This window comes from Hylobates moloch, unplaced genomic scaffold, assembly GCF_009828535.3.
Source record: "Hylobates moloch isolate HMO894 unplaced genomic scaffold, HMol_V3 SCAFFOLD_16, whole genome shotgun sequence".
Classification (NCBI taxonomy): domain Eukaryota; kingdom Metazoa; phylum Chordata; class Mammalia; order Primates; family Hylobatidae; genus Hylobates; species Hylobates moloch.
Window position 1 is genome coordinate 68,291,061 of NW_026652291.1, and position 25,456 is coordinate 68,316,516.

General features: G+C 37.2%; 1 protein-coding gene across 8 annotated transcripts in view; it reads right to left on the reverse strand.

The window, feature by feature from the left end:
• Positions 1 to 25,456, reverse strand: part of HEATR5A (HEAT repeat containing 5A) — a 131,025-nt gene that overhangs the window by 91,049 nt on the left and 14,520 nt on the right. For 4 of the 8 annotated variants that reach the window (XM_032179645.2, XM_058429552.1, XM_058429554.1 and 1 more), the window contains exons 2-11: positions 22,524 to 22,723; positions 20,280 to 20,491; positions 18,661 to 18,769; positions 15,164 to 15,313; positions 14,020 to 14,194; positions 8,833 to 8,993; positions 7,049 to 7,304; positions 6,351 to 6,506; positions 3,468 to 3,718; positions 414 to 525 (exon numbers count right to left, since the gene is read on the reverse strand). In XM_032179645.2, coding sequence (XP_032035536.1) covers positions 414 to 525; positions 3,468 to 3,718; positions 6,351 to 6,506; positions 7,049 to 7,304; positions 8,833 to 8,993; positions 14,020 to 14,194; positions 15,164 to 15,313; positions 18,661 to 18,769; positions 20,280 to 20,491; positions 22,524 to 22,649 — 1,708 coding nt within the window. In that variant the 5' untranslated portion in view covers positions 22,650 to 22,723. Of the gene's footprint in view, positions 1 to 413; positions 526 to 3,467; positions 3,719 to 6,350; positions 6,507 to 7,048; positions 7,305 to 8,832; positions 8,994 to 14,019; positions 14,195 to 15,163; positions 15,314 to 18,660; positions 18,770 to 20,279; positions 20,492 to 22,523; positions 22,724 to 23,633; positions 23,737 to 25,456 lie in introns of those variants that run through there. The other 4 variants (XM_058429553.1, XM_058429556.1, XM_058429557.1 and 1 more) reach the window with 4 other exon arrangements.

Below are 25,456 nucleotides of genomic sequence, written 5' to 3' on the forward strand. Positions count from 1 at the left end.
CTTATTGGCTATTATGAATCCTCAAACAATTATAGAACTGGATTCCTAGGCTATGGATATGTTCTTTTGCCTATATTGTGGAAATTTTTTTTTTCTGAAGATGGATGTCAATGATTTTTGAAAAAGCCACAGTTGTTCAGAGTTAAGCCTGAAAGATGATTAGTAAATCGGCTTGTCCTACTTGAGGCTTATCATCTAGCCTGGAAGAGAAAATCAAGAGCGATCTCAAAAGGTTTTAAGCAATGAAGAAAGTAAAAGGCTTTTTAAGGTGACTACTAGAAGAAAAATGTTTGTGTGGCTATTTAAATTCTGGTATGTATTAAAAGTTAGTTTCATCAAATCACATACAAGAATCATTTCACTCAGAAAACACAAAGTATTTTAAGGTATGTAAACCTTCTACAGACTGTTACCTAATGTCATCAGAGCAGAAATCAGCAACCATCCAGCTTGTGTGCGCTGAGCTGAAAGGCGACTGTTTTGAGCAGCAGAACACAGCAAATCCTCTGCTAATGTCATAATAATCTATTTACATATAGAACAAGTTTTAAAAAAAAGCATATCAGTTTATAAATTACTAAATGAGAGCAGCTAACAATCTCTTGAAAAATTAATTCTTACATAAAATAAATGTAAACGATAAAGAACTGTCATTCGTGTAGACTACATAATAGGACTGTCATAAATGAAACTATAAAAAATTAAGTTTTCAAGGTTAAATACCGGTATATGAAGTAGTACACAGCAATCCCATAATTTTTTGTAGAGCACATGTGACAACAATGTAAGATTATTCAAGTATAGCTGTATAGAATTTGAATTTACTTTTAGTTTTGAGCAACTATCCTTTTAAATCCATAATTACCCAAAAAAAGTTTTCTTACAGTAGTCTCTCTCTTAAAAATGCTACATACAGCCAGGTGCGGTGGCTCACGCCTGTAATCCCAGCACTTTGGGAGGCTGAGGCGGGTGGATCACAAAGTCAGGAGATCAAGACCATCCTGGCTAGCACAGTGAAACCCCATCTCTACTAAAAATACAAAAAATTAGCCGGGCGTGGTGGCATGTGCCTGTAGTCCCAGCTACTCGGGAGGCTGAGGCAGAAGAATCACTTGAACCCAGGAGGCAGAGGTTGTAGTGAGCCGAGATTACGCCACTGCACTCCAGCCTGGGCAACAGAGTGAGACTCAGTCTCAAAAAAAAAAAAAAAAAGCTACATACTACTTTTATAACTCAGTAGCTGATAATAATCTTCCAAGAGGTAGTACACTATAGTGGTTAGAGGTAGTCAAAATAGTCTCATACTCAAGAGTGAAATTTATTAAAATGTTATAGTAAAAAAGTCTATGAGGCTGGGCACAGTGGCTCATGCCTGTAATCCTAACGACTCAGAAGGCCAAGGCGGGAGGACCAATTGAGGCCAGAAATTCAAGACCAGCCTAGGAGTGGGCTAGGATCACACCACTGCATTGCAGCCTGGGCAATAAAGAAACACCATGTCTCTTTGAAAAAAAAAAAAAAAAAAAAAAAAAAAAAGACCAGCCTGGGCAACAGAGTGAGATCCTATCTTCACAAAAAGAATTAGCCAGGCAATGGAAGTACGTGCCTGTAGTTTCAGCCACTTGGGAGGCTGAGATGGAAAGATTGCTTGAGCCCTGGCATTTGAGGCTGCAGTGATCTATGATCTCACCACTGCACTCTGGCCTAGGTGACAAAGCAAGACCCTGTTTCAAAAAAAGGGGTCCATGTTATAAAACAACAGAGAGGAAAAACAGGACATTTCACATTTATGGATAATGTATGCTTACACAGTACAAGGCCAGAGAGCATCTAATATGAGAAAACATCTATTACTAATCACCTCTGAAAAAGCAGGAAGTATTATGAGTTGGCATATAAATTTTCTAGAGAAGAAGGCTAGTGTATTTTAAAACAACCAACCAACTTACTACTAATTTAGGACTCCCTGCAGCTCATACAGTCAATGGATAGCACTCAAAAAGAGTGAGGACAAAACAAACCATTCTAGTCAAATCAGAACAAGTGGATATTCTCTCGGAAAGAAATTCCAAATATAATATGGGAATGGGAACCTTGTCTGAATTAATGAGATATGAGAATAGGTTTAATTAAATACATTGAATGACAAGTCTTTGCTTAGCAAGATGTGATGTGTTAAGAATATAACTAAAATAATAAATTTAAATAATCTCATCTTCCAAAGTTGTCACCTACGTTATTTCAATGGCATTGGCAACACTCAAAATATTTTTGGAATTGCTCAAGTTAAGGAACGGTCTTCCGCAGAGCCTACACTGTGGTGGATATACTATCAAACTCCATAATGACACAGGAGTGGCAATGAGAAAGAAAGGAATAATGGTGTATTTTTTAAAATATATTTACGAGTTTGTGAGAAGTATGGGTTAGAAGGGCTTTCACTGTCAAATAATGTTCTCTGACAACTTACAATTCCTAGCTATTAAAAAAGAAACAAAATTCAAACACCATGCTTGCCTATGTTGTATTATCTAGGTTTCATTAAAATTTTTCTTTAGTTCTCTTCAAAATTCTTTGTACATTAAAACTGGGTTATTTATTCACTAGGTTTGTATCATTTATTTGTCTGAAAGTGCCGGATTCTAAATTTACTCAGAAAATGACATGTTTTGGTAGCAATACAATTTGGAGAAGCTGAATATCATTATGAACTCATGAAACTTTATATATTATCTAGTATGTTTTAATTCACTGTAGTCATTAATTTTGATGTATAAATCATGCCATCTTTGATCAGTGGGAGCCCCTTAAGTTACCTCTTTTTAAAATGAACATAGTATTCCTTGATGACTTCCTTACTTTCTGGCATGACAAGATATCCCAAGTTTATGTTGTGCATTTCCTGCCCCAGACCAGAAACCAGCCATTGCTCCATGGAGTCCTGATTCCTTTTTGGTTGGAAACAGTATTTAGAGCTATAATCTGGGCACTAGGGGTATCCCTGAAACTGGGTTATCATTGCTTTTAGGCCTTTTCACTGTACAAAAGGAGGATGTAAGTATTTTTACAAAAATAAAATGAGTTCATACTGACAATGTCAATTTGAATCTAATGTATGGGGCTTTTACTTCAATTCTACAGTTACAGTTCTTTTTATTTATATTGAAAATCTTGGTTCCTAAGAACATTAATATAATTATTTATCTACTTGATCTTAAGATATATAAACTATTTTTAAAGTAATACCACCAATAATACCACTAACTAAATTATTTAATATTAAGCTTAGTTATTTAAGATTTCTTTTGCAGCTCTATTTATCCTCTACGATAAAATTTTAAATGTACTTATACGGCACGGCTAGATGCACAGCAAAATAAAGCATTCAGTAACAAATTCTGTTACTATGTGAAGATACTTCTAACAAAAAGCACCTCATTATCATACATAGAGAATGAAATCATTACCTTGCCTTTTCCATGAGGAATTCCTAAAGGACAATGTTTTACTGCTCCCAACAAAGCTGCCACAGCAAAACTGAAGCCAGTCACTGCTTCAGGTGAAGACTTATGTCCAGTAAGCCGTTCAAGGCAACGATCCAAGAGTGGTGTTAGGTAGGAGGGTAATGCCACGGCAATGCAGTGTAAACACCAAGCTGCTGCTAGTCGAACGGAAATGCTAGGATGAAGAATAACTGACAAGATACTGTCAAGGAGGCCTGGAAGGATAAGCAAACGATGACTTAGGTACATAGATAAAACTCACCTGACCATAAAATACTCAAAAGAATACACAGCTACATGGATGTAAAATATATTTTTATCAAAAGCCAAATTATAATAGAAAAATACATAATTACAAATAATTTTTTTCTTTTAACTTCATTTTTCTCCCTTCTCACCATTCCTATTCAAAATAATTTTCTAACCTAAGAATTACTTCTACTAATATATCTCATGAAAGTTGTCCTAAATTAAGTCCGTAGACAAAAGAAAAACTTTATTTCCTAAATAAGCCAATCTCTTATTTAGCTTCAGATCTATTATTAATTTGGTACTAAAAATTAAAAATTATCAACAAATAACACCTTGAAAAGAAATGTCACACCCTGGCCAGTTGTGGTGGCTCACGCCTATAATCCCAGCACTTTGGGAGGCCAAGGCAGGTGGACAGCCTGAGCTCAGGAGTTTGAGACCAGTCTGGGCAACATGACAAAACCCTGTCTCTACCAAAAATGCAAAAAATTAGCCAGGCATGGTGACGTATGCCTGCTGTCCCAGCTACTAGGGAGGCTGAGGTGGGAGGATCACTTGAGCCGGGGAGGCGGGACTTGCAGTGAGCCGAGACTGCACCACTGTACTCCAACCTGGGTGACAGACTGAGACCCTGCCTTGAAAAAAAAAAAAAAAAGTCACACCCTGCCCCATCCTCTTTTTATTTTTTAATCCTTCTAGTACATTTATTTACATAAATAATATATCTTTTTTTTTTTTTTTTGAGATAGCGTCTTGCTCTGTCGCCCAGGCTGGAATGCAGTGGTGCAATCTTGGTTCACTGCTACCTTCGCCTTCCGGGTTTAAGTGATTCTCTCGCCTCAGCCTCCTGAGCAGCTGGGATCACAAGTGCATGCCACTACACCTGGCTAATTTTTGTATTTTTAGTAGAGACGAGGTTTCACCATGTTGGCTAGGTTGGTCTTGAACTCCTGACCTCAGGTGATTCACTCGCCTCACCTTCCCAAAGTGCTGGATTACAGGCGTGAGCCATCACGCCCGGCCTACATAATTAATATACTTTCTATCCACCATGTTGCTCTTATAAGAATAAAACGTTAAAATCAAGGCTTCACTAAGCCCTCAGTGGGCTACTAACCAACTAACTACAAAGACAGTGAAGTAATTGCCACCATCAATAAAAGGGTATTATTTGCTATGATTCAACAAACTTTCATGGAACATGTAAGTTTCATGTCGAATGCTATTTAAGTAAGTGTCCCAGATCTAAATAGCTTATAAACACAAATATAATGTAAAGTTTCTCAGAAAGAAATGTGTACCACAAAGGATAAAAACCATAACGATATATTTTTTGAAACAGGGTCTCACTCTGTCACCCAGGATGGAATGCAGTGGCATGATAATAGCTCACTGTAGCCTCAATCGCCTAGGCATAAGTGATGCTCCTGGCTCAGCCTCCCGAAGAGCTAGGACTACTACAGGTGCACACCACCATGCCTGGCTAGGTTTTAAAAAATTTTTAGTAGAGAAGAGTTCTCACTACGTTGCCAAGGCTGGTCTTGAACTCAGCTCAAGCAATTCTCCCATTTTGGTCTCCTAAAGTGCTGGGATTACAGGCGTGAGCCGCCATGCCAAGCCTAAAAAATGACTTTTAAAAGTGATTTTTTAAAAAGAAGCAAGTCAGTTATGACCATATATTGAATGATTTTTTTTTAACATGAAATATCCAGAATAGGTGGATTCATAGAGACAGAAAGTAAATTCATGGTCGTCAGGGACTGCGGGAAAGGGAAATGGAAATGACAACTAATGGACTTCTTCCTGGGGTAATGAAAAGACTCTGCAATTAGACAGTGGTAGTGACTGTACAGTATAGCAAATATACTCAAAACCCCTGAATTGCATACATTATAAGCGTAAACTTCATGGTAAAGTTTTTTGAGACAAAGTCTCTTGCTGCCCAGGTTGGAGTGCAGTGGCGTTATCTTGGCTCACTGCAACTTCCACGTCTGGGGCTCAAGCAATTCTCGTGCCTCAGCCTCCCGAGTAGCTGGGATTACAGGCATGCGCCACCGTGACTGGCTAATTTTTCTATTTTTAGTAGAGACAGGGTTTTGCCATGTTGGCCAGGCTGGTCTTGAACTCCTGACCTCAAGTGATGTGTCTGCCTCAGCCTCCCAAAGTGCTGGGATTATACGCATGAGCCACTGCACCTAGCCATGAATTATACCTGAATAAAGCTGATTAAATACTTAAAAAAAAAAAGAAAGAAAATACTGCTTTAAAGACCTTTGAGGAACTGAACTACTTGTACTGTACTAATGTTTTCACTGCAGATGCAGAGAAAGTTCAAGTTTACTTCTCTGTAAGTTTTTCCATGTTGTAAGTCTCTAAATGGGGGGTGGGGCGGAGACTTAGAGAACACTCTTTAATTACTAAAGAAAAAACTAAACAATATACACCTTTTTAATAATTCTGATTATCAATTTTTCATAAAACATTTCTCATAAATCTATAATGGAATCTATAAGTAAGCTATATGAAGATTTCCTTCCTTGGAACAAAGTTATCTAGTGTACAAGGGAAAACAAGGTATTCCAATGAGTCACAAACCTGTACTTGAATCCTGTAGCAAAGGTGCCGCTGTGGTGCCAAGATTGTGTATGAGATTTCCAAGTTCTTGTAAAGCACAAACCAGCATATGTTGGCTAGCGGCTACATCTGTGGAACCAAGCCGGGTTTCCAAATTACCATCACTCATTACGGCATCTGATAGAAATGCAAGAATTAACTATGCATCACCACTGTATTAAAATATATTGAAAAGGGTGTGAAGAGTAAAAAGGTATAATGGCAAAAATTAATACATACACTTGATCTATATGAAATACTTGAGGCAATAACTAAAATGCTTAAATGGGGACTTGCATCAATAAAGAAAGAAATGAATTACTATAACCAATTTAGTTCAAGCATTCCAATCAGAGATCCCTTATTACTCCCTTAGCAAGTGGCACTGAGACAGAGAACTCATGGGAAACTAAAAATGATTTCAACATTATTGATATTTAATATCCAACATTACTGATATTTGAGCTAAGCAGAGTAGACTTAAGATGGTACAGGAACTGAGATAAACTGTTTCAAAAATAATTTATCTTAAATTCTATAGGAAGTACAACATGAATTCTGAGGAACTTCTATCAGCCTTCAAGGTTTCTGTATTAATACAGTATTATATATCAGTCTAGCTTTCCCAAAGGGACAATTCCATTAGCACTGTTAAACAAACTCTTAGTAGAGATCCATACCCATAACTTTCTTTAGCTTCCAGATGGCCTGGCAAATATCCTTTACAGCAGCAAGTTGAGCCTTTTCTCCAAGAAGACCACCTATAGTAGTTCGAAGAATAAATGAAACACAACGGCGACAGCAGATGGCATCAATCTGAGTTTGGGTGGCTTTAGGGTGTGACTGTGACACAAGGCTCAGGATATGAGAAAAAAAGGCAGCAAAATTTTTCTCTAGCCAAGCTCCTCCTAGTGCTGAAACAAATACCACATAAGCCTAAAAAGGAAAAGAGTTTTATTTTCAATATTAAATTGTTTCAATTCTGTATTCCCCCTCCACAAAACATGTAGCATTTATTATATTTTTCTTATTCCCTATAAATTGTATTCTTTCCTAATTTATGCCACTTGAAATATATAAACATAGCACCATTTTGTTTTTGTTTAAGCCAGAACTGAAGTGCATTTTTTTTTTTTTTTTTTTTGAGACGGAGTCTCGCTCTGTCGCCCAGGCTGGAATTCAGTGGCACAATCTCTGCTCACTGCAAGCTCCGCCTCCTGGGTTCACGCCATTCTCCTGCCTCAACCTCTCGAGTAGCTGGGACTACAGGTGCCCGCCACCAAGCCCGGCTAATTTTTTTTGTATTTTTAGTAGAGACGGGGTTTCACTGTGTTACCCAGGATGGTCTCGATCTCCTGACTTCGTGATCCACCCGCCTCGGCCTCCCAAAGTGCTGGGATTACAGGCGTGAGCCACCGTGCCTGGCCTAAAGTGCAAGTCTTTCAGTCAAGACTTCATTTATGTTACCCCCCTGTTTTATTTTGGTAAGACTGCAGTTTCAGGATAATCAGCATACCCAGCTAACATGTAAAATGTATCTGTGGTTTCTGTGAACAACGGCTGAGAGATTTAACATTCTGAACAAGAAATCTCAATTTAAACACACAAACACATTATAAGAATTAACTCCAACATTATAAGAATTAACTCCAACATTACATTATAAGAATTAACTCCAACATTATAAGAATTAACTCCAACATTATAACTCTAAGGAAATTTAGTTCTTTATTTTCATGAACATTAATGGTTTGTCTTACTCCATAAAGTAGTTTTAAGTAATCTGTTCCTTAGAAACACGCAGTTTAATTACAATTATACTGGCAAGCTCATATTTTCGTGGAGACTATATACAGTATAAAACAATGACAATATATGTGAATTTTTCAAAAATACAAGTTTGCTTTGAATGATAACAGTGTTTAGAAAAAAAAGATAATCCAAGGAAAGAAGGCAGATATTTCTTTGTTTTATTGTAAGATAACTCTTCCAAGAGTTTACCTCTTAAAATTTGTTTAGGATCAAAAATTTAAGCACTGAAGTAAACTACATGCTGTACTCCTTGAGGGTTAAAGCCACAAAAATTGGTTATTTCACCTATGCTAAACAATTATGTACCTAATAGCTTAAATCTGAACTGTATGAGCACACACAAATACAATGGAAAACATGTTAAACCACAAGATAAATGAAAGCACAACAGCTAGAAACAAAAAATGTTTGTGTTTCAAAGAAAATTAAAATGTTCCATTATTAGGAACGCAAAACACATTATAGGTAATAAGGTTCTCTTACTTGCAACCTAGTTTATAAAAAATGTTTTGGCCTTACCATTTATATCTATTTATAGACATGAGAGCATAAGTGTTGACCTTGCATAGTACCACTTCTGTGGAGTCAGATACTAAAACTTTCATTACAGGCCAGTAAGAGTTAGATTTAGATACTGATTTGTGATTCCAACCTGAGTAACTCCAACTCGAACATCCCTACTGACTGAACTGGTTCCTTTCAGCATATCTCCACTGGCTCGAAGGAATCCTGAACTCCCACGTAGAAACCCTGTTCCTAGTAATTCCAGAACTTCCTCCAAAGATACTCTGCGAATGCTTTGACGTGAGGCTGCTATGACAAAGAACAAAACTGTGATTCATATTTTACAGACTAAATTTTAATGCAAGTTCTTGATTTGCAAAAAGCATGTTAATAGAAACAAAAATAAACTAAAAATTCAAACAAAATGCAAAATTTACAGAACAGTCTACACAGTAATACACAAAGTCACACAAGGGGTCAGAGGTCAAATCAGAATGGACCCTGAAGTGCATGTCAAAAACATCTTAAAGACTATGACTAAGATCATGATCTATTGCTTCCTTTCCTCAAAGAAGTTAAAAGGCTGTCTTCTAAAACAGGGGAAAAACATAAATAGGACTGCCCTAGTCCTCCACAAATGAAAATGCTGTACAATGCTTTGAAAATTCTTTTGAAACATGGAAAACGCCAAAATCATAATTTTATTTTTCCAAATGCTGTACAACTCTCAAAGAAATTTATATAATGTAAATGTCCTATTTTTTAAAATTCTCTATTGGCAATAAAACTTTTGCTATTCCTTCAGTCTCTGAAGAAATCAAAGCTAAATTCATTAAAACTACTCAGTTGGCTCTTAGCCTACAATAACTAAGAGATTAATTAAGGCAGGAATGTTTAAGATTGACTTCAGTTTGACACAGCTGGGTTTCTCCCTGTGACTAGATAATATTATCTCCCTAAAAAAAAGAAGAAACCATTTCTCCCTTGAAAATTAATGGTCACAAGCTCTGACCCTCTACAAGAGTACAGAAATAAACTTTTGTTACAGTTATGAACAAAAAAACCTCCTCCCTAGCCTAAAAAAAACCATCTGAGACAAATGAAAATCTAACTTCGCATTTGGGGAAGAAACATTATTGAATAGTGCAAAATCCATGCTCTGTGGATCATAAATTCTAAGAAGAGACAGCAATAAATGTAATAAATGACTATGTGTATTAAACAGTGATTAAATACCATGCAGAAAACAGAGCAAAATAAGGTCAGGAATATGGGGGTAGAGTGAAGTGTAGTTTGTGACTTTAAATAGGGTATTGGGGTAAGATTCATTGAAACGGTGACATTTTAACACAGTTTGAATGTAGGGAAGAAATTAGTCATGAGGGTATCTGGAGAAAAAGTGTTCTAGGCAGAGGAAATGGCTATGACAAAAAGGCCTTTATATGATGCCAGGTGAGTTTATACAGAGCAATGTGGATGGAGCAGTGGAGGGGGTATGTAGGAGACAGGTCAGAGTGTAAGGATGGGGAGAGGGCAGAAGATACAGGACCTTGTAGGTCATTATAATAAGGCTGTGACTGAAATGAGATGCCAGTGGAGGACCGTGAGCAGATGAGTGATATAATCTGTCATGCTGCTGCTGTGTTGAGAGAAGATTATAGAGGGGAGTAAAGATAGAAGCAGGGAAAATCATTAGGAGTGATTTATTAATGTAAGCAAGAGATGATAGTGACTTGGATCAAGGTGGTTAAAGTGGAGTAAATGGAATCTGGATATACATAAATATATATTTTAAACTTTTCATTAGAAAAACCCAAAATTAGAAAAAGGCTGTAAGAATAGTATAATAAACTTTCATACACAGTCACATACCACATAAGGACATTTTGTTCAATGACAGAGATCACATATGACGGTGGTCCTGTAAGATTATAATGGAGCTGAAAAATTCCTATTGCCTCGTGACATTCCAACACATTACTCACGTGTCTGTAGTGATGTTCATGTAAACAACCCTACTACACTGCCAGTCGTGTAAAAGTAAAGACCATGTAATTACGTAAAGTACGTAATACTTGATAATAAACAACTGTTACTGGTTTATGTATTTATTATACTTTTTACTGTTATTTTAAAGTATACTCTTATTTATAAAAAGTTAACTGCAAAACAGCTTCAGGTAGGCCCTTTAGGAAGTATTCCAGAAGAAGGCATCGCTATTACAGGAGATAACAGCTCCATGAGTGTGTGTCACTGCCCTTGAAGACCATCCAGTGGGACAAGATATTAAGGTGAAAGAGAGTGAGATTGATGGTTCTGACTCTGTGTAGGCCTGGGCTAATGTGTGTGTTTAAAAGTTAAAAAAAAATTTTTTTAATAGAAAAAAGCTTATAGAACAAGGATACAAGGATATAAAGAAAATATTTTTGTATAGCTGTACAATGTATCTGTGTTTTAAGCTAAATGTTACTATTATTTCTAGAGCAGTGGCAGGATCTCAACTCACTGAAACCTCTGCCTCCCATGTTAAAGGGTTCAAGTGATTCTCATGCCTCAGCCTCCCAAGCAGCTGAAACTACAGGCACATGCCACCATGCCCCGCTAATTTTTGCATTTTTAGTAGACAAACAGGGTTTCCCCATCTTGGCCAGGCTGGTCTTGAACTCCTGACTTCAAGCAATCCACCCGCCTTGGCCTCCCAAAATGCTGGGATGACAAGCATGAGCCACTGCACCTGGCCCCTAAATGTTATTATAAAAATATTCAAAGGAATCAAAAATTTTAAAAATTAAAAAGTTTATAAAGTAAAAAACTTATAAACAAAGGCTTATTAGTAAAGAAAAATATACATTTTTTAAATTTAGCATAGCCTAACTGTACAGTGTTTGTAACATCTACAGTAGTATACAGTAATATCCTAGGCTTTCACATTCACTCACCACTCACTGATTCACCCAGAACAACTTCCAGTCCTGTAAGTTCCAGTCATGGTCAGTGCTGTATAGGTGTGTACCATTTCTTATCTTTTACATCATATTTATACTGTTCCTTTTCTATATTTAGACACGTTTAGATACACAAATACCATTGTATTAGTTTTCTCAGTATTCAGTATAGTAACATGCTGTAGAGGTGTGTAGTCTAAGAGCAATAGTCTATACCATATAGCCTAGTGTGCAGTAGGCTATATCATCTAGATTTGTGTAAGTTCACTCTATGATGTTCCCACAATGACAAAATCACTTCATGATGCATTTCTCAGAATGTGTCCCTATTACTAAGCTACGCATGACTGCATCTACCTGGATTCATCACATTTTCCTCATTACTTTCTCACTTCTGAAGAATACACTTATGGCCAGTTGTTTTATAGAATGGCCCTTGATATGAGTTTGTCTGGTATTTCCTCCAAATTTTTGACAGAGAACTACGTAAGTGATGTTATATCCTGTTCAATGCACAACATCAAAAAGCACTGCCAGGTGTGGTGTCAGTCTGTCCCTACACAGATGATACTAGCTTTGAACATGTGCACAATATAAGTCTGCCACATTTTTCCACTGTAAAATTATCATTTATGATGCAATGTATCTGGCAATACTTTAAGATGGCCTGAAATTGGATAAGACCACAAGACATGCTCTCTTGGCTTTCTTTCCTGCCTTCTCACTGGAAATTTGTTTTTTCTTCTTCAATCGTTCCTTGTGTTCTCTGACAGAAAACTCATGACCTAGTACCTGGTCTGCTCTTCTCTATGTATACTCACTGTCTTGTGATCTTATCCAATCTCATGGCTTAAATTCCATCTCTATATTAGAGATTCCTGAATAATCACTATTAATTTATTTCTAAAATAAATAAATTTATTTATTCCTAAAATTTATGAATTTGATGTCCAGTCTTCTCTCCTGGACACCAGACTCTCATATCCGTCTATTTGATATCCCTATTTCGATGTCTATTTAATGTTCCAAATTGTTTTAAACTCAGTGCTTGATCCTCTTCCCTGACACATACACAGCCTGCTCTACTTGCACACTTGCTCATATCAGTTGATGACAACTCTGTACTTCCAGGTTTTGAGCCCAAAATTCATAAAGTCACCCTGGACTTCTCTTTCACACTCAATATCTATTCTATTTGACTATTCAAAAGATTCAAAAGCAGAACTCCTTAGAGAAATGGCTAATTCTGGGGTTGGGGTGGAGAAAGTAGTAAGCTATGATTGCACTACTGCTCCACCCTGGGTGGCAGAGTGAGACCCTGTTTCCAAAAACAACAACGAAATCACTAAGACAAAGCAAAACTGTCAAAATACAATAAACTTCAAGTATCTAGAATTATCTACATTATATGCTCCGTTGTACCAATCTAAAATATGGCAAGCCAAATATATGTAGTCAGATGCATGCTGCTTTAAAAAAAAGAAAATTCAGTATTTAGATCATATCGTTTATTGGATAACACTTCACAATTACTTAAAAAAAAATAAAAAATAAAAATAAGGCCATGGCTGGGGGGTGGTGGCTCATGCCTGTAATCCTAGCACTTTGGGAGGCCAAGGAAGGCAGATCACCTGAGCTCAGGAGTTCGAGACCAGCATAGCTAACATGGTGAAATCCCATCTCTACAAAAAATATAAAAAATTAGCCAGGGATGGCAGTGCAAGCCTGTGGTCCCGCCTACTCAGGAGGCTGAGGTGGGAGGATCACTTGAGACCCGGAGGCAGAGGTTTCAGTGAGCTGAGATGGCACCATTGCTCTCCAGACTGGGTGACAGCAGACCCTGTCACACACACAAAAAAGCCGTAATGTAAAAGGAAGACAATGATTGAATAAAGTACACCACACTTCAAGAGTTCTTGTAAATTTTCCTCAAATTTTTACTGAATTGTTTGCAAATGAAATCTCACGACCTACAGCAATGTTTATGAATTGAAATTGATTTTTTTTTTTTGAGATGAAGTCTCGCTTTGTTGTCCAGGCTGGAGTGCAGTGGCGCAATCTCAGCTCACTGCAACCTCGGCCTCCTGGGTTCAAGTGATTCTTGTAATCCCAAGTAGGTGGGATTACAGGCGTGTGCCACCACACCCGGCTAATTTTTGTATTTTTAGTATAGACGGGTCTCACCATGTTGGCCAGACTGGTCTCAAACTCGTGACCTCAAGTGATCCACCCACCTTGGCCTCCCAAAGTGCTGGGATTACAGGCGTGAGCCACCATGCCTGGCCTGAAACTGATTTATAATGGGTAGCAATAACACTATATATATTTGTTTATTATCAACTGGGGAAAAAATTACAGAAGATACTTTGAAAATAATTACATGTATTTACCTGTTCCTGGATGTTTAGAAATTATAGCTTTAGCTAATATTGTGCCTAGTAACTTTGAAACAGAAATCCGCACATCATAATTGGAACCTTCAAAGGACTTAAAACACAGTGTGGCCACACTGTCCAGGTCCGTACTCCACATAAAGATGGCTTCATTCTGAAGTTCAAGGAGACACTATTCAATTGGACAAAGAGAAATTAATGAAAAATAAAATACAAATGTCAGGTTCAGAGCTATGTAAGTTGCAGAAACTATCAGGGTATAACAAATAATATACAAATTCAAAGTATCTATTATGATTACAGGAATAATAAATGAATACTTATTAAAAGTCATAAAGATTATATTGTAGAAGAGAATGAACCTACAAAAGGTGGGAGGAGAACCCATTTCTAACTCCACAGGTTATGAAAAATGCCTTTAGAATCAATCTATTAGCTATGAACAACTGGGAGAATAATTCTAACATTAAAAAAACTCTGGCCAGGCACAGTGGCTCACACCTGTAATCCCAGCACTTTGGGAGGCCGAGGCGGGCGGATCATGAGTTCAGGAGATAGAGACCATCCTAGCTAACACGGTGAAACCCCGTCTCTACTAAAAATACAAAAAAAAATTAGCCGGGCGTGGTGGCGGGCACCTGTAGTCCTGGCTACTCGGGAGGCTGAGGGAGGAGAATGGCGTGAACCCGGGAGGCAGAGCTTGCAGCGAGCCACGACTGTGCCACTGCACTCCAGCCTGGGCGAAAGAGTCTCAAAAAAAAAAAAAAACAAAAAAAACTTTACTGTATTCTCTTACCAACTATGTTAAGAAGCTATAAATTAAAAATAAAACAAAAAATCACTTTGAAACAACATATACCTCACATGTAAATTTTAATTTACACAATTAGGGAGAAAACATAGTAGAGTAGAATGAATACTTAAGATTCTGGAAACCTGGACTTCCTACCCTCTGACAATGTGTTGCTAACTCTTTGAACCTTGGGAAATTCATATAACTCTGGGCCTCAGTTTCCTCATATGTTAAAATGAGATAGTCCTAGCTGACTACCAAGATCATGTAGCTTTTACTAATGCTTTAACAATCTGATTTACTTTTCTTTATATTAATTTTTAAAGTCTGCTTATTAGATCATTTTACCTTTGCAGCAGCACAACGAACAGCCATGGATCTATCTGTTAAGCAGGATCTAGCAGCTTTATAAACATCCCTGTGACAAGGTGCAGCGGCAGCTCCTAGTCCACTCAATATATTTTGCAGACTTAGCATAATCTCATATCGGCCTTGAGACTACCAAAAAGAAAAAAAATTAAATAGGAAAAATAAATGAACTGCAAAGAACAGGATTAAACATTGATATCTGTCTCTCATACTGAAGAAATACCCAGACTTCTGTACATACTAACCAACCCATTCTGACATCAAGAAACAAGTTACTATTTTATGAAATATTATTTGAAAAGTTACTTGTATACATTGAATTTCAACATGATACAAATTTCACAGGGTTGATGTGAAGATTAAACAAAATTACATGAAAAGTGCCTAGCACAAAGCTTGCATGCCATTAAGCATTCAATAAATAGTTGCTATAGTCTAAGCTAACCTATTAAAAATGCAGGGTCTGCCATTTACTAGATAGGACCTTGGGTGAATCTGTTCCTTCATCTAAAAAACACAGGTAATAGTATCCCTCATAGGCTGTTGTAAGGAATAAATAAGTCATACACAAAAAGTGCTTACAACAAGCCCAGACATACAACAAACGTTCAATAGATTTGGTAGCTATACTTTGTTATTATTTATTGGTTGGAATAGCTTAACTCAGAGTTTAAACATCTTGGCTTTAGAACTGAAAAAACCTGGGTTTGAACTTCTCTGTGACCCGTAGTAACTCTGTGACTTTAAATTGTTCTTACTTATTTCCCCATCTATAAAATGAGGATAAGATGAACCTCATGGGTAAACATTCACCACAGTGCCTGGCACACAGTAAAGTCAAGAAATAGTAGCTGCTTGGCTGGGCGCGGTGGCTCACATCTGTAATCTCAGCACTTTGGGAGGCCAAGGTGGGCCGATTGCTTGAGCTCAGGACTTCGAGACCAGCCTGGGCAACATGGTGAAACCTTAACTCTACAAAAAATACAAATTTTAGCCAGGCCTGTTAGTGCACATCTCTAGTACCAGCTACTCAGGAGACTGAGGTGGGAGCGTGGTACTGCATACCTCTAGTCTCAGCTACTTGAGAGGCTGAGGTGGGAGGGTGGCTTGAGCCTGGCAAGCAGAGGGTGCAGTGGGAGGCAGAGGGTACAGCTGGAGGTAGAGGGTGCAGTGAGTACAGACTGCACCACTGAACTCCAGCCTGGGTGACAGAGCCAGACCCTGTCTTTAAAAAAAAAAAAAAAAGAAAAGAAAAAGAAATAGTAGCCACTTATTTTATTAATGTTTCACTAAATGCCTCAAATCATATCTATATCCCAGGAAGTTGGGCCACTGAAGGTAGATAAGTTGGAGTTGGAGGAAGACAAAGATCAGCATCAAGAATCATTTCATAGTAATATTGTTAATTTATCTTTGTTTAAAGGCACTTAAAAGTCATAGGTGAACATAATAAAATGGTGCTAATGAGCAACTTCAGAACTTTTCTTTTATTCCAGTTCCAAATGTTGTGTATCACTGGTGAGTGTGGACGTCTCTGAAATGTTGTAATACCTGATCAACTAAATCAAAGATCAAAAGTAGGGAATATGGCTCAAGGACATTAGTTAAAAAATTTTAAAAAATAGGGGAGAAACAAAATACTTATCAGTAACTTACAACATTTTCATAACTATAGAGTAATCCTCTATTAACCAAGGGGCCTAAAAAGTGTTATAGCTTAACCAGTGGAATTAGGAGGAAGAAAGTTTAAAACGACCGTATCTCAGTAAATAAAATTTCTTACAGATATCTGCTTTTAAATAAAAACAGACTTACAGGTGTTTAAAAAAATCTGTTCTCCTTAATCATTTTCTTCAATCTTTTGGGAAACTATTGTTGAGAAGTGATCTGATGAGCAAGTTTTCTCATCAGTTTTATGTTGAGTCTTCACTTCTTAAAGTTCTTGAATCAGCTATATCCTGCTTAAAATTTAACCTATTTTTTATTGGAATTTCCCCATGTTTTGCCTTGTTACATTTTTTTAAAATGTGTGTGTGACTGTCCAGCATTTCTATAAATTACTTCAGAGCTGTTCTCTAGATTATTTTTGTAAATAAAGTAACAAGAATAACCAGTTTGATGTTTTTAGATTTTTTGTAAAAAATAACTATTTTTTAAGAGACAGTCTTGAGCCGGGCATGGTGGCTCATGCCTGTAATCTTAGCACTTTGGGAGGCCGAGGCAGCTGGATCATTTGATGTCAGGAGTTCAAGAATAGCCTGGTGAACATGGTGAAACCCCGTCTCTACTAAAAATACAAAAAATTAGCTGGGCGTGGTGGCATGCACCTGTAATCCCAGCTACTCAGGAGGCCAAGGCAGGAGAATTGCTGGAGCCCAGGAGGCGGAGGTTGTAGTGAGCTGAGATCATGCCACGCCATTGCACTCAAGCCTGTGCGACACAGCTAGACTCCATCTCAAAAAAAAAAAAAAAAAAAAAAAGGGACAGCGTCTTGCTCTGTCACCCAGGATGGAGTCCAGTGGCATGACCATAGCTCACTACAGCCTTGAACTCCTGGGCTCAAGTGATCCTCCTGCCTCAGTCTTCCGAGGGGCTAGAACTACAGGTGTTCACCACCATACCCCAACTAATTTATGTTTTTGTAGAGACAGCGTCTTCCAATGTTGCCCAGGTGGTCTCAAACTCCTGGCTTTAAGTGATCCTCCCGTCTCAGCCCCTCAAGTAGCTGAGATTACAGGTGCGAACTACCATGTCCATGTTTTTATATTTAAAGGTGCTAAGTTGTCCTTACATATTAGGGACCACGGATTTAAACCTTTTGCTAAACAAACATATAAATGCATTCATTTCAAAACCAGTAAAACCACAGTTGGCAAGAGATTACAGTATCTTAGTATCTTAAAGTCAAGTGAAGAGACAGTCTCAAAAACAAAGGGTGTTCCAGAGGAGTAAGTGACACAAGTATTTCAACGAGGATACAGTTGAAAATATACTCCCTTGGCAATTAAAAGGTCATCTGGATCTAGTCACACATCCTCTACACTCTTTCCCCTCAGATTATATTCCTTACTACCTTCTGATGCTAGTACAGTAACTCATCTATCCATAAGGTATACAATGTTTATCAACTATGTAGTCCCTGGTGACAAGCAGTTGCACTGGCACCAGTAAGTACTATCAAATAGAAAAGGTGGAGTGAGAGGAGAGAGCAGGGATGGGACTGTAAGTGGAATACGTTAGTTTTCGCCCGCTTGGATTTATATGAATACATGAAATTCTGCTGCATTACTATTTTTCTAACTGGGATTCAATATAGAGTACATATTGTGCATCACCTAGAAATATTAATTTATGGGTATACTTATATTCCTATCTACATATGCTTGTCATATGTAAAGCTCTTTGATTTGCTCAGGAAAGCATAAACCAATAAAATGCTGTCTTCTCATTCTTTGGCTGAACTTGTAATTACTTACCTCTGCACTCTTCATAGCTTTAAGAATATTCCCCACTGTATCAGTGAAGGTGTTACCCAGTATTCTACCCAACTTCTTGTACAAGGAACCCAAACATACCACAGCAGCACTGAAACAAGATTTAAATTAGAAATTAGTCACAGCTGGAAAAACAGGAAAAAAAAGATCTTAGGATATGTAAGGATAACTATTGAAAAATTTCCCCCATTCTCTTGGTTGTCTTTTTACTTTCTTTGTATTACGCTTTGAAACACAAACATATTTAATTGTGATGAAGTCTCATCTATTTTTTGTCAGTTGTGCTTTTTGGTGCTGTATCTAAGAAACGCTGCCAAAGCCAAGGTCACAAAGATTTACCCCTATGTTTTTTCTTATGAGTTTTATAGTTTTAGCTGTTACACTTACATCTATGATCAATTTTGAGTTAATTTTTTTATACATGGTGTAATAGAAGGGTCCAAATTCATTCTTTTGCATGTGGACATACAGTTATACTGGCATCATCTGTTGAAAAAGTGACTATTTTACATTTTGCTTTGAAAGGATAAAATTTCTAAGAATCTATTCTGTGGTTAAATCCTAAGGCACGACGCTTAGGTGAATATGATTATACTTTCAATAATAAGGATGTATCAATCTGTGATTACTCTATTATTCAGCCCAAAGATTACACACCCTCAAATTTGTTACAAAATTCTACAAAATATTTCAACAGAACTCAGCTACATATAACAAAAAGATAAGCTTAAAGATAAAAATAAAAACAAGAAATAATGTTCTCAAGTTTGAAATCTGAAAACTTTATGGGGGAATACATTCTGTTATAAGGTAAAAATTAGACCAACAAAAACTTTATAGAATTATGACATGGTGGCCAGGTGCAATGGCTCATGCCTGTAATCCCAACACTTTGGGAGGCCAAGGTGGGTGGATCACTTGAGGTTGGGAGTTTGAGACCAGCCTGGCCAACATGGTGAAACCCCATATCTACTAAAAATACAAAAATTAGCTTGAAGTGGTGGCACGTGCCTGTAGCCCCAGCTACCTGGGAGGCTAAGACAAGGGAATTGCTCGAACCCAGGAGGCAGAGGTTGCAGTGAGTTGAGATCACGCCACTGCACTCCAGCCTGGGTGGACAGAGAGATTTTGTCTCAAAAAACAGAAAAAAAAAGAAATATTACGTGGCTCATTGCCTTTTTAAAGATAACAGGTGATAAAATGAACTAAACCCTACAGAGAAACTAAGCTGTTCTTTTTAGGATCTTAGCAAATACTTTTCTACATGATTTTTTAAATCAATTTTCGTAACAAAGAATGAATTATAAAATCATCCAAAAATGTGAAGAATTTAAAATATCTTTCTTAAACACTCAACTGCTAAAATTTTAGGAAGATGTTTTGAATCTCAAATCTAGACTTCAAATATGTCTAAAGTATTTGTAGAATTGTTTCTCAGCAACTAACATGAAAAGTGTTGGTTTCTTTTTTAAGTTAGATTTGTAAAATGAGTAAAACTGAGTTTGTATTCAGTTTCAAATTGTCAAGTACTATGGGTACTTCATAAAAATACAACAGGAAGCAATATTTTGTTTTCTGTTCTGTTTTAATGTTTCACTTACAGCTTAGTGGGAAGATAACTTGGAGAATCATCTTTGCTACGAATAAGATCATTACATTTATCGATTGCTTCGTAAACGGAGAATGTGTCTCCAATACTATAAAGTATGGCTAGATTCTTAGCAAGCAGTTTGCGGGTAGGAGGCCCTGGGGAGCTGTTCAACAAAGACAGGAGCTGTTCAACAAGAGTCTTCTGTTTCTCCCTTACATCATTCTAGAAAGAAAGATAACACGAAGACAATTCAAAGTCAATATAATTATATGTAATCCTCTAATATAATTTTTCTTTCATATATTTAAGAACTAAAAAGGCTCTAGGAAAATACAAACTTATTTTGACTGGAAGTTACAAATAAGTTGGTAGTGTGGTCATTATGCCAGACTAAACAGGTAGTTTGCTGCCCTGCTAATAATAAAAAAGCCCTCCAAAAATTCCGAACCACATTATACTGTAGTATCTGTTAACAAATATAAGGGCTTTATGTATTCGAAATCTTTCTTTTGTTTGAAAGGTAGAGAAAATTTGTATTATTATTTTTAATAGAGACAATGTGGTATGGTTTGGCTCTGCGTCCCCATCCAAATCTCATGCTGAATGGTAATTCCCATGTTTCAGGGGAGGGGCCTGCTAGGAGGTGATTGGATCATGGGGGTGGATTTCACCCATGCTGTTCTTGTGACAGTGAGTGAGTTCTCACAAGAGCTGATGGTTTAAAAGTGTGTGACACTTCCCCCCAACCCTTCCTGCCATGATGTGAAGAAGGTCCTCACTTTCCCTTCACCTTCTCCCATGACTGTTTAAGTTTCCTGAGGCCTCCCACTCATGCCTGTTAAGCTTGCATATCTGTGCATTAATTAAACCTTTCTTCTTCATAAATTACCCAGTCTCAGGTAGTTCTTTACAGCAGTGTGAGAACAGACTAATACACAAGGTCATACTATGTTGCCTGGGGTAGAGTGCAATGGCTATTCATAGGAGCAATTATAGTGCTACATTACAGCCTCGAATTCCTGGGCTCAAGCAATCCTCCTGCTTCAGCCTACCATGTAACTTGGTCTATAAGCATGCATCAGCATGTCCAAATTTGTATTTTCAACTACAGCATCTGAGTTACTAATCCTACACCTCCCCCATATATAGCTGCATAAAGCAGTAACCTATAATCTATAACCAGAGCTGACCTTGTAATGGCTACCTGTTTTATTCAGATCTATTCCTAAGTGTAAGGCAATTTTCTTTTTGCAAGCTTATGTATATAAATGTTAATAACGTTATTCCATTTTCCTTGTTTGCTATCTGAATAAAGAGTACACAGTATCATTACAAAGCTAATGGTATTCAGGTGCTCACTGGGGCCTAAAATTCCACAATAAAATATCTGTCAGTGCATAGAATTTTGTCTTTTGTTAATTTTTTTCCCCAAATCTAGAAGTTGCTTTTTTTTCCTCTCTTAAAGATCAGCAAACTTGTCAAATATTTTGATAACTAGAGTCACATAGCTCCCTGTTGTCTCAGAACAAGAATGTGTTTTGGAATGCTATTATTTTAAATTCATAAATAAAATGTCTTCTGTTAAATTCTAAATGTCTCCATGAGTATTGTTTTTGTACCACTTTGGAACTGCATATAGTACTGTGATTATGTGGGAAAATGTTCTTATTTTTAGGAGATGTAGGCTAAAAGTAAAGTGCAACCTCAGTGGCTTAGTAAATTAATCAACCAAACACGGCAAAATGTTACTAATTCCTGAATGTAGGTGAAGGGTACGAGTGATAAGTTTTCCTTTTTCACACTCATGTCATAAGCTTTTAAGAGAGAATCTGTTTATCCACAGGCTCTTGAATTCATACACCTCAAGTCTTCATACCTTTTTAAAGTGAAACTCTCCTACATTGTTTAGCCATTATACTGTACCAGGGCTTTATGTACACGGAGGAACATAGATGCAGACCATAACAAAAACGAAGTATAATACAAAGTAGTTGTAGTTGGTGTTTCATATATTTTTAAAGTAATACCAAAAACATTAGCTAATTTCTTCCTGCTTTTCTGAATAGCGAAAACTTCTTCTAATAATAAAAATTCTGATGAGGGAACAAAAAATGTACTATGCTTCAGTAAGTTTTAACAAAGTCTAACATTGTAAAGCTAAATTAGGTTATTCTGGAAAAAACTAGAAAAGCAAACCAAAGGAAGTAAACATGGGCACTTAAAACAAAAAAACAGATGTTGTCATTTTACCCACCCTGCTGGTTGCTAACAAGAGCTTCTCCAAGTATCTCAACCACTCAAAAATAAACTCTGCCTTCTGAACTTCACCTAGTTGATTGTATGCTTCTTCATTCAGCAGTAAGCTATGAGCTAATTCCATTCCTTGCAGCAATCCTCCCAGCTGGTCACAGTTCTTCTCGTTAAACTTCGGTCAATATACCTAACAATAAAAATCTGCAATACAGGAAAATAATGTATTTTAAAAGGGGAGTAAAAAGGAAGGCAATCATAATATTGGAAATCAGAAAAGTGAAAACATAATTAAATGTATACATTTTTTTATAACTGCTCTAGGGTGAATCTGGGAAAATCCCAATAATGTTCTAGTTAACACTGACATAAAATCCACCTTTATATTCTGTACTCAAGCAGACAGGCAAAAATAGAGTAGCAATATTGGCATTTGTATGCAAAAACTTGCTAAACAGAACAGACATTCCACTAAAATTCTGAAAATTTTAAGATTAGGCTGTTTATTCCATGTTGGGTTTTCTTTGTAGTTTAAGTAACTTCCTAAAATGGGTAATAGGTACATATTAACAAATGACACCAAACATCCAGACCTTCTACTAGAATTCTATAGTAAAGCTTGTCATCTCTCCAGGCCTTTGCCTAGCTAGGTACATGCCCTGTCATTTACCTGGAGATCCAAGAGGGACTTAAGCCCATTAGCATCAGTTCCCCCAGCCTAATAAAGGCACTGCTTGTAGTTTGAGGCTGGGAGTTTAGGAGAGTCCAATCTTAACTAGGCTTATCTCTGAAAGTCTTGTGAGAGCAAACTTTTTAAAATGGGTATTGTCCAGGAATTATAGCAATCAAGATCATATCTGCTCTGACCTAGATCCAATGTAGCCTTAATTTTGTTGTAGCAAACAATCAACAGAAGACACAGGGTTTGTAAAATTATTGTCTTATTCAACAGCATCTCCTGGGTACACCTTGGTGCTGTTACAGAGCACACACAGCATATAAGTGTATGTATATACATACATATTCACATTAACATACAGATTTATAAGGTGGCATTGTGATTACTAGACAGAATTTTTTATTTTTAGGACACGCATGCTTTACTACAACTTACTTTTTAAATGGTTAAATCACTCAACCATAAAATATGGCAAAATGTTAACAGCTGAATACAGGTAGTGGGTATGTGAGTTATCATTTCACTACTCTTCATTTTTCTGCATTTTAAAAAAGCACAATAAAAAGTGAAAAAATTATTTAAGAAATAAAACACAAGTTGGCTATTAAAAAATACTACTACTTACAGGAGTAGCAGCTATCATCAGGAACATTAAAGAACACAGAAGGTACCATATCATATACAAAAGATGGGTATTCCTATTCACTAATGTACCTAAATAGAAATATGTTAATTGGAATTTCATAGGAATGTAGATAAAATGCTACAGCTAATTTTAACTAAAATATTTAAAATACATATCTTACATTCCCCTAAACAAACCTCATACTTTTACAGAGAAGCCAGTAACTAAAGAGGTATTAGAAAATTAGATGACAGACTTGGGAAAGGCTTTTCATTTTTTCACGTTTTTCTCCAACGGTTTACCTGTTGGAAATTACTTAGAGTATCAGCTCATCATAATTATAGTATAACTGAAAAAAGCCTCTTTAAAAGACAGTAGTCACAAACTGGTTCCCTGTTGGTCAACACTGCCTGCAATGCATTGGGGCTAACATTTAAACATAAGAAGACTGTGCATAAAAATCTGGGTCCAGGGCCAGGCACAGTGGCTCACACCTGTAATCCCAGCACTTTGGGCAGCTGAGGCAGGAGGATCGCTTGAGTCTTGGGTCCAGGAGTTCAAGACCAGCCTGGGTAACATAGAGAGACCTTGCCTCTACAAAAAATTAAAAAATTAGCCAGGCATGGTGGTGTGTGCCTGTAGTCCCAGCTACTTGTGAGACTGAGGTAGGAGGATCACTTGAGCCAGAGAGGTGGAGGCTTCAGTAAGCCATGACCACACCACTGTATTCCAGCCTGGTGAAGAGTGAGACCCTGTCTCAAAATAAAAAAAAGAAAAAATCTGGGTCCAGTGCCATGTGTGATGGCTCACGCCTGTAATCCCAGTACCTTATGAGAGGCCCAGGCAGGAGAACTGCTGAGGCCAGGAATTTGAAAGCAGCCTAGGTAACAGTGGGACACTGTCTCCACCAAAAAAAAAAAAAAAAAAAGACAAAAGAAAGAGAAAGAAAATCTTAGGTCATTTTCAAAAATGTCACTTTTACAGAACAAATAATATAAACAATGTGACCAGGCGTGGTGGCTCACACCTGTAATCCCAGCACTTTGGGAGGCCAATGCAGGCAGATCACCTGAGCTCAGGCGTTTGAGACCAGCCTGGGCAACAAGGCGAAACCCCATCTCTATGAAAAATACAAAAATTAGCCAAGCATGGTGGTGTGCACCTGTGGTCCCAGCTGCTTGGGAGGCTGAGGCAGGAGTATCACTCCAGCCCTGAAGGCAGAGGTTGCAGTGAGCCAGGATCACGCCACTGCACTCCAGACTGGGAGACAGAAGTGAGACTCTGTCTCGAACAACAACAAAAAAGGAATATAAACAATGCTGCTAAACATTCATTTTTACTGAAGCAACAAAAATTCTAGCTTGTTTTAAAAAACCCTCCTTTCCTTTGTTCAATTATCAAAGTGAACTAGCCAAAATATTCACAATTAAGGATACAGTTAATAAATGCTACAGAAATAATTTCTGGAAGAACCCTACTAAATACACAAAAGGTGAAAAGCAAGTTTGCACTTAGCATCTATGATTGTTTGGGGGGTGGAAATAACCACAGTATCATAGAGAAAATTTCTTATTAATACCACGGCAAGTCAAAATCCTATCTTCAGAATCAAATTACCCTTTCTAGAAATCAT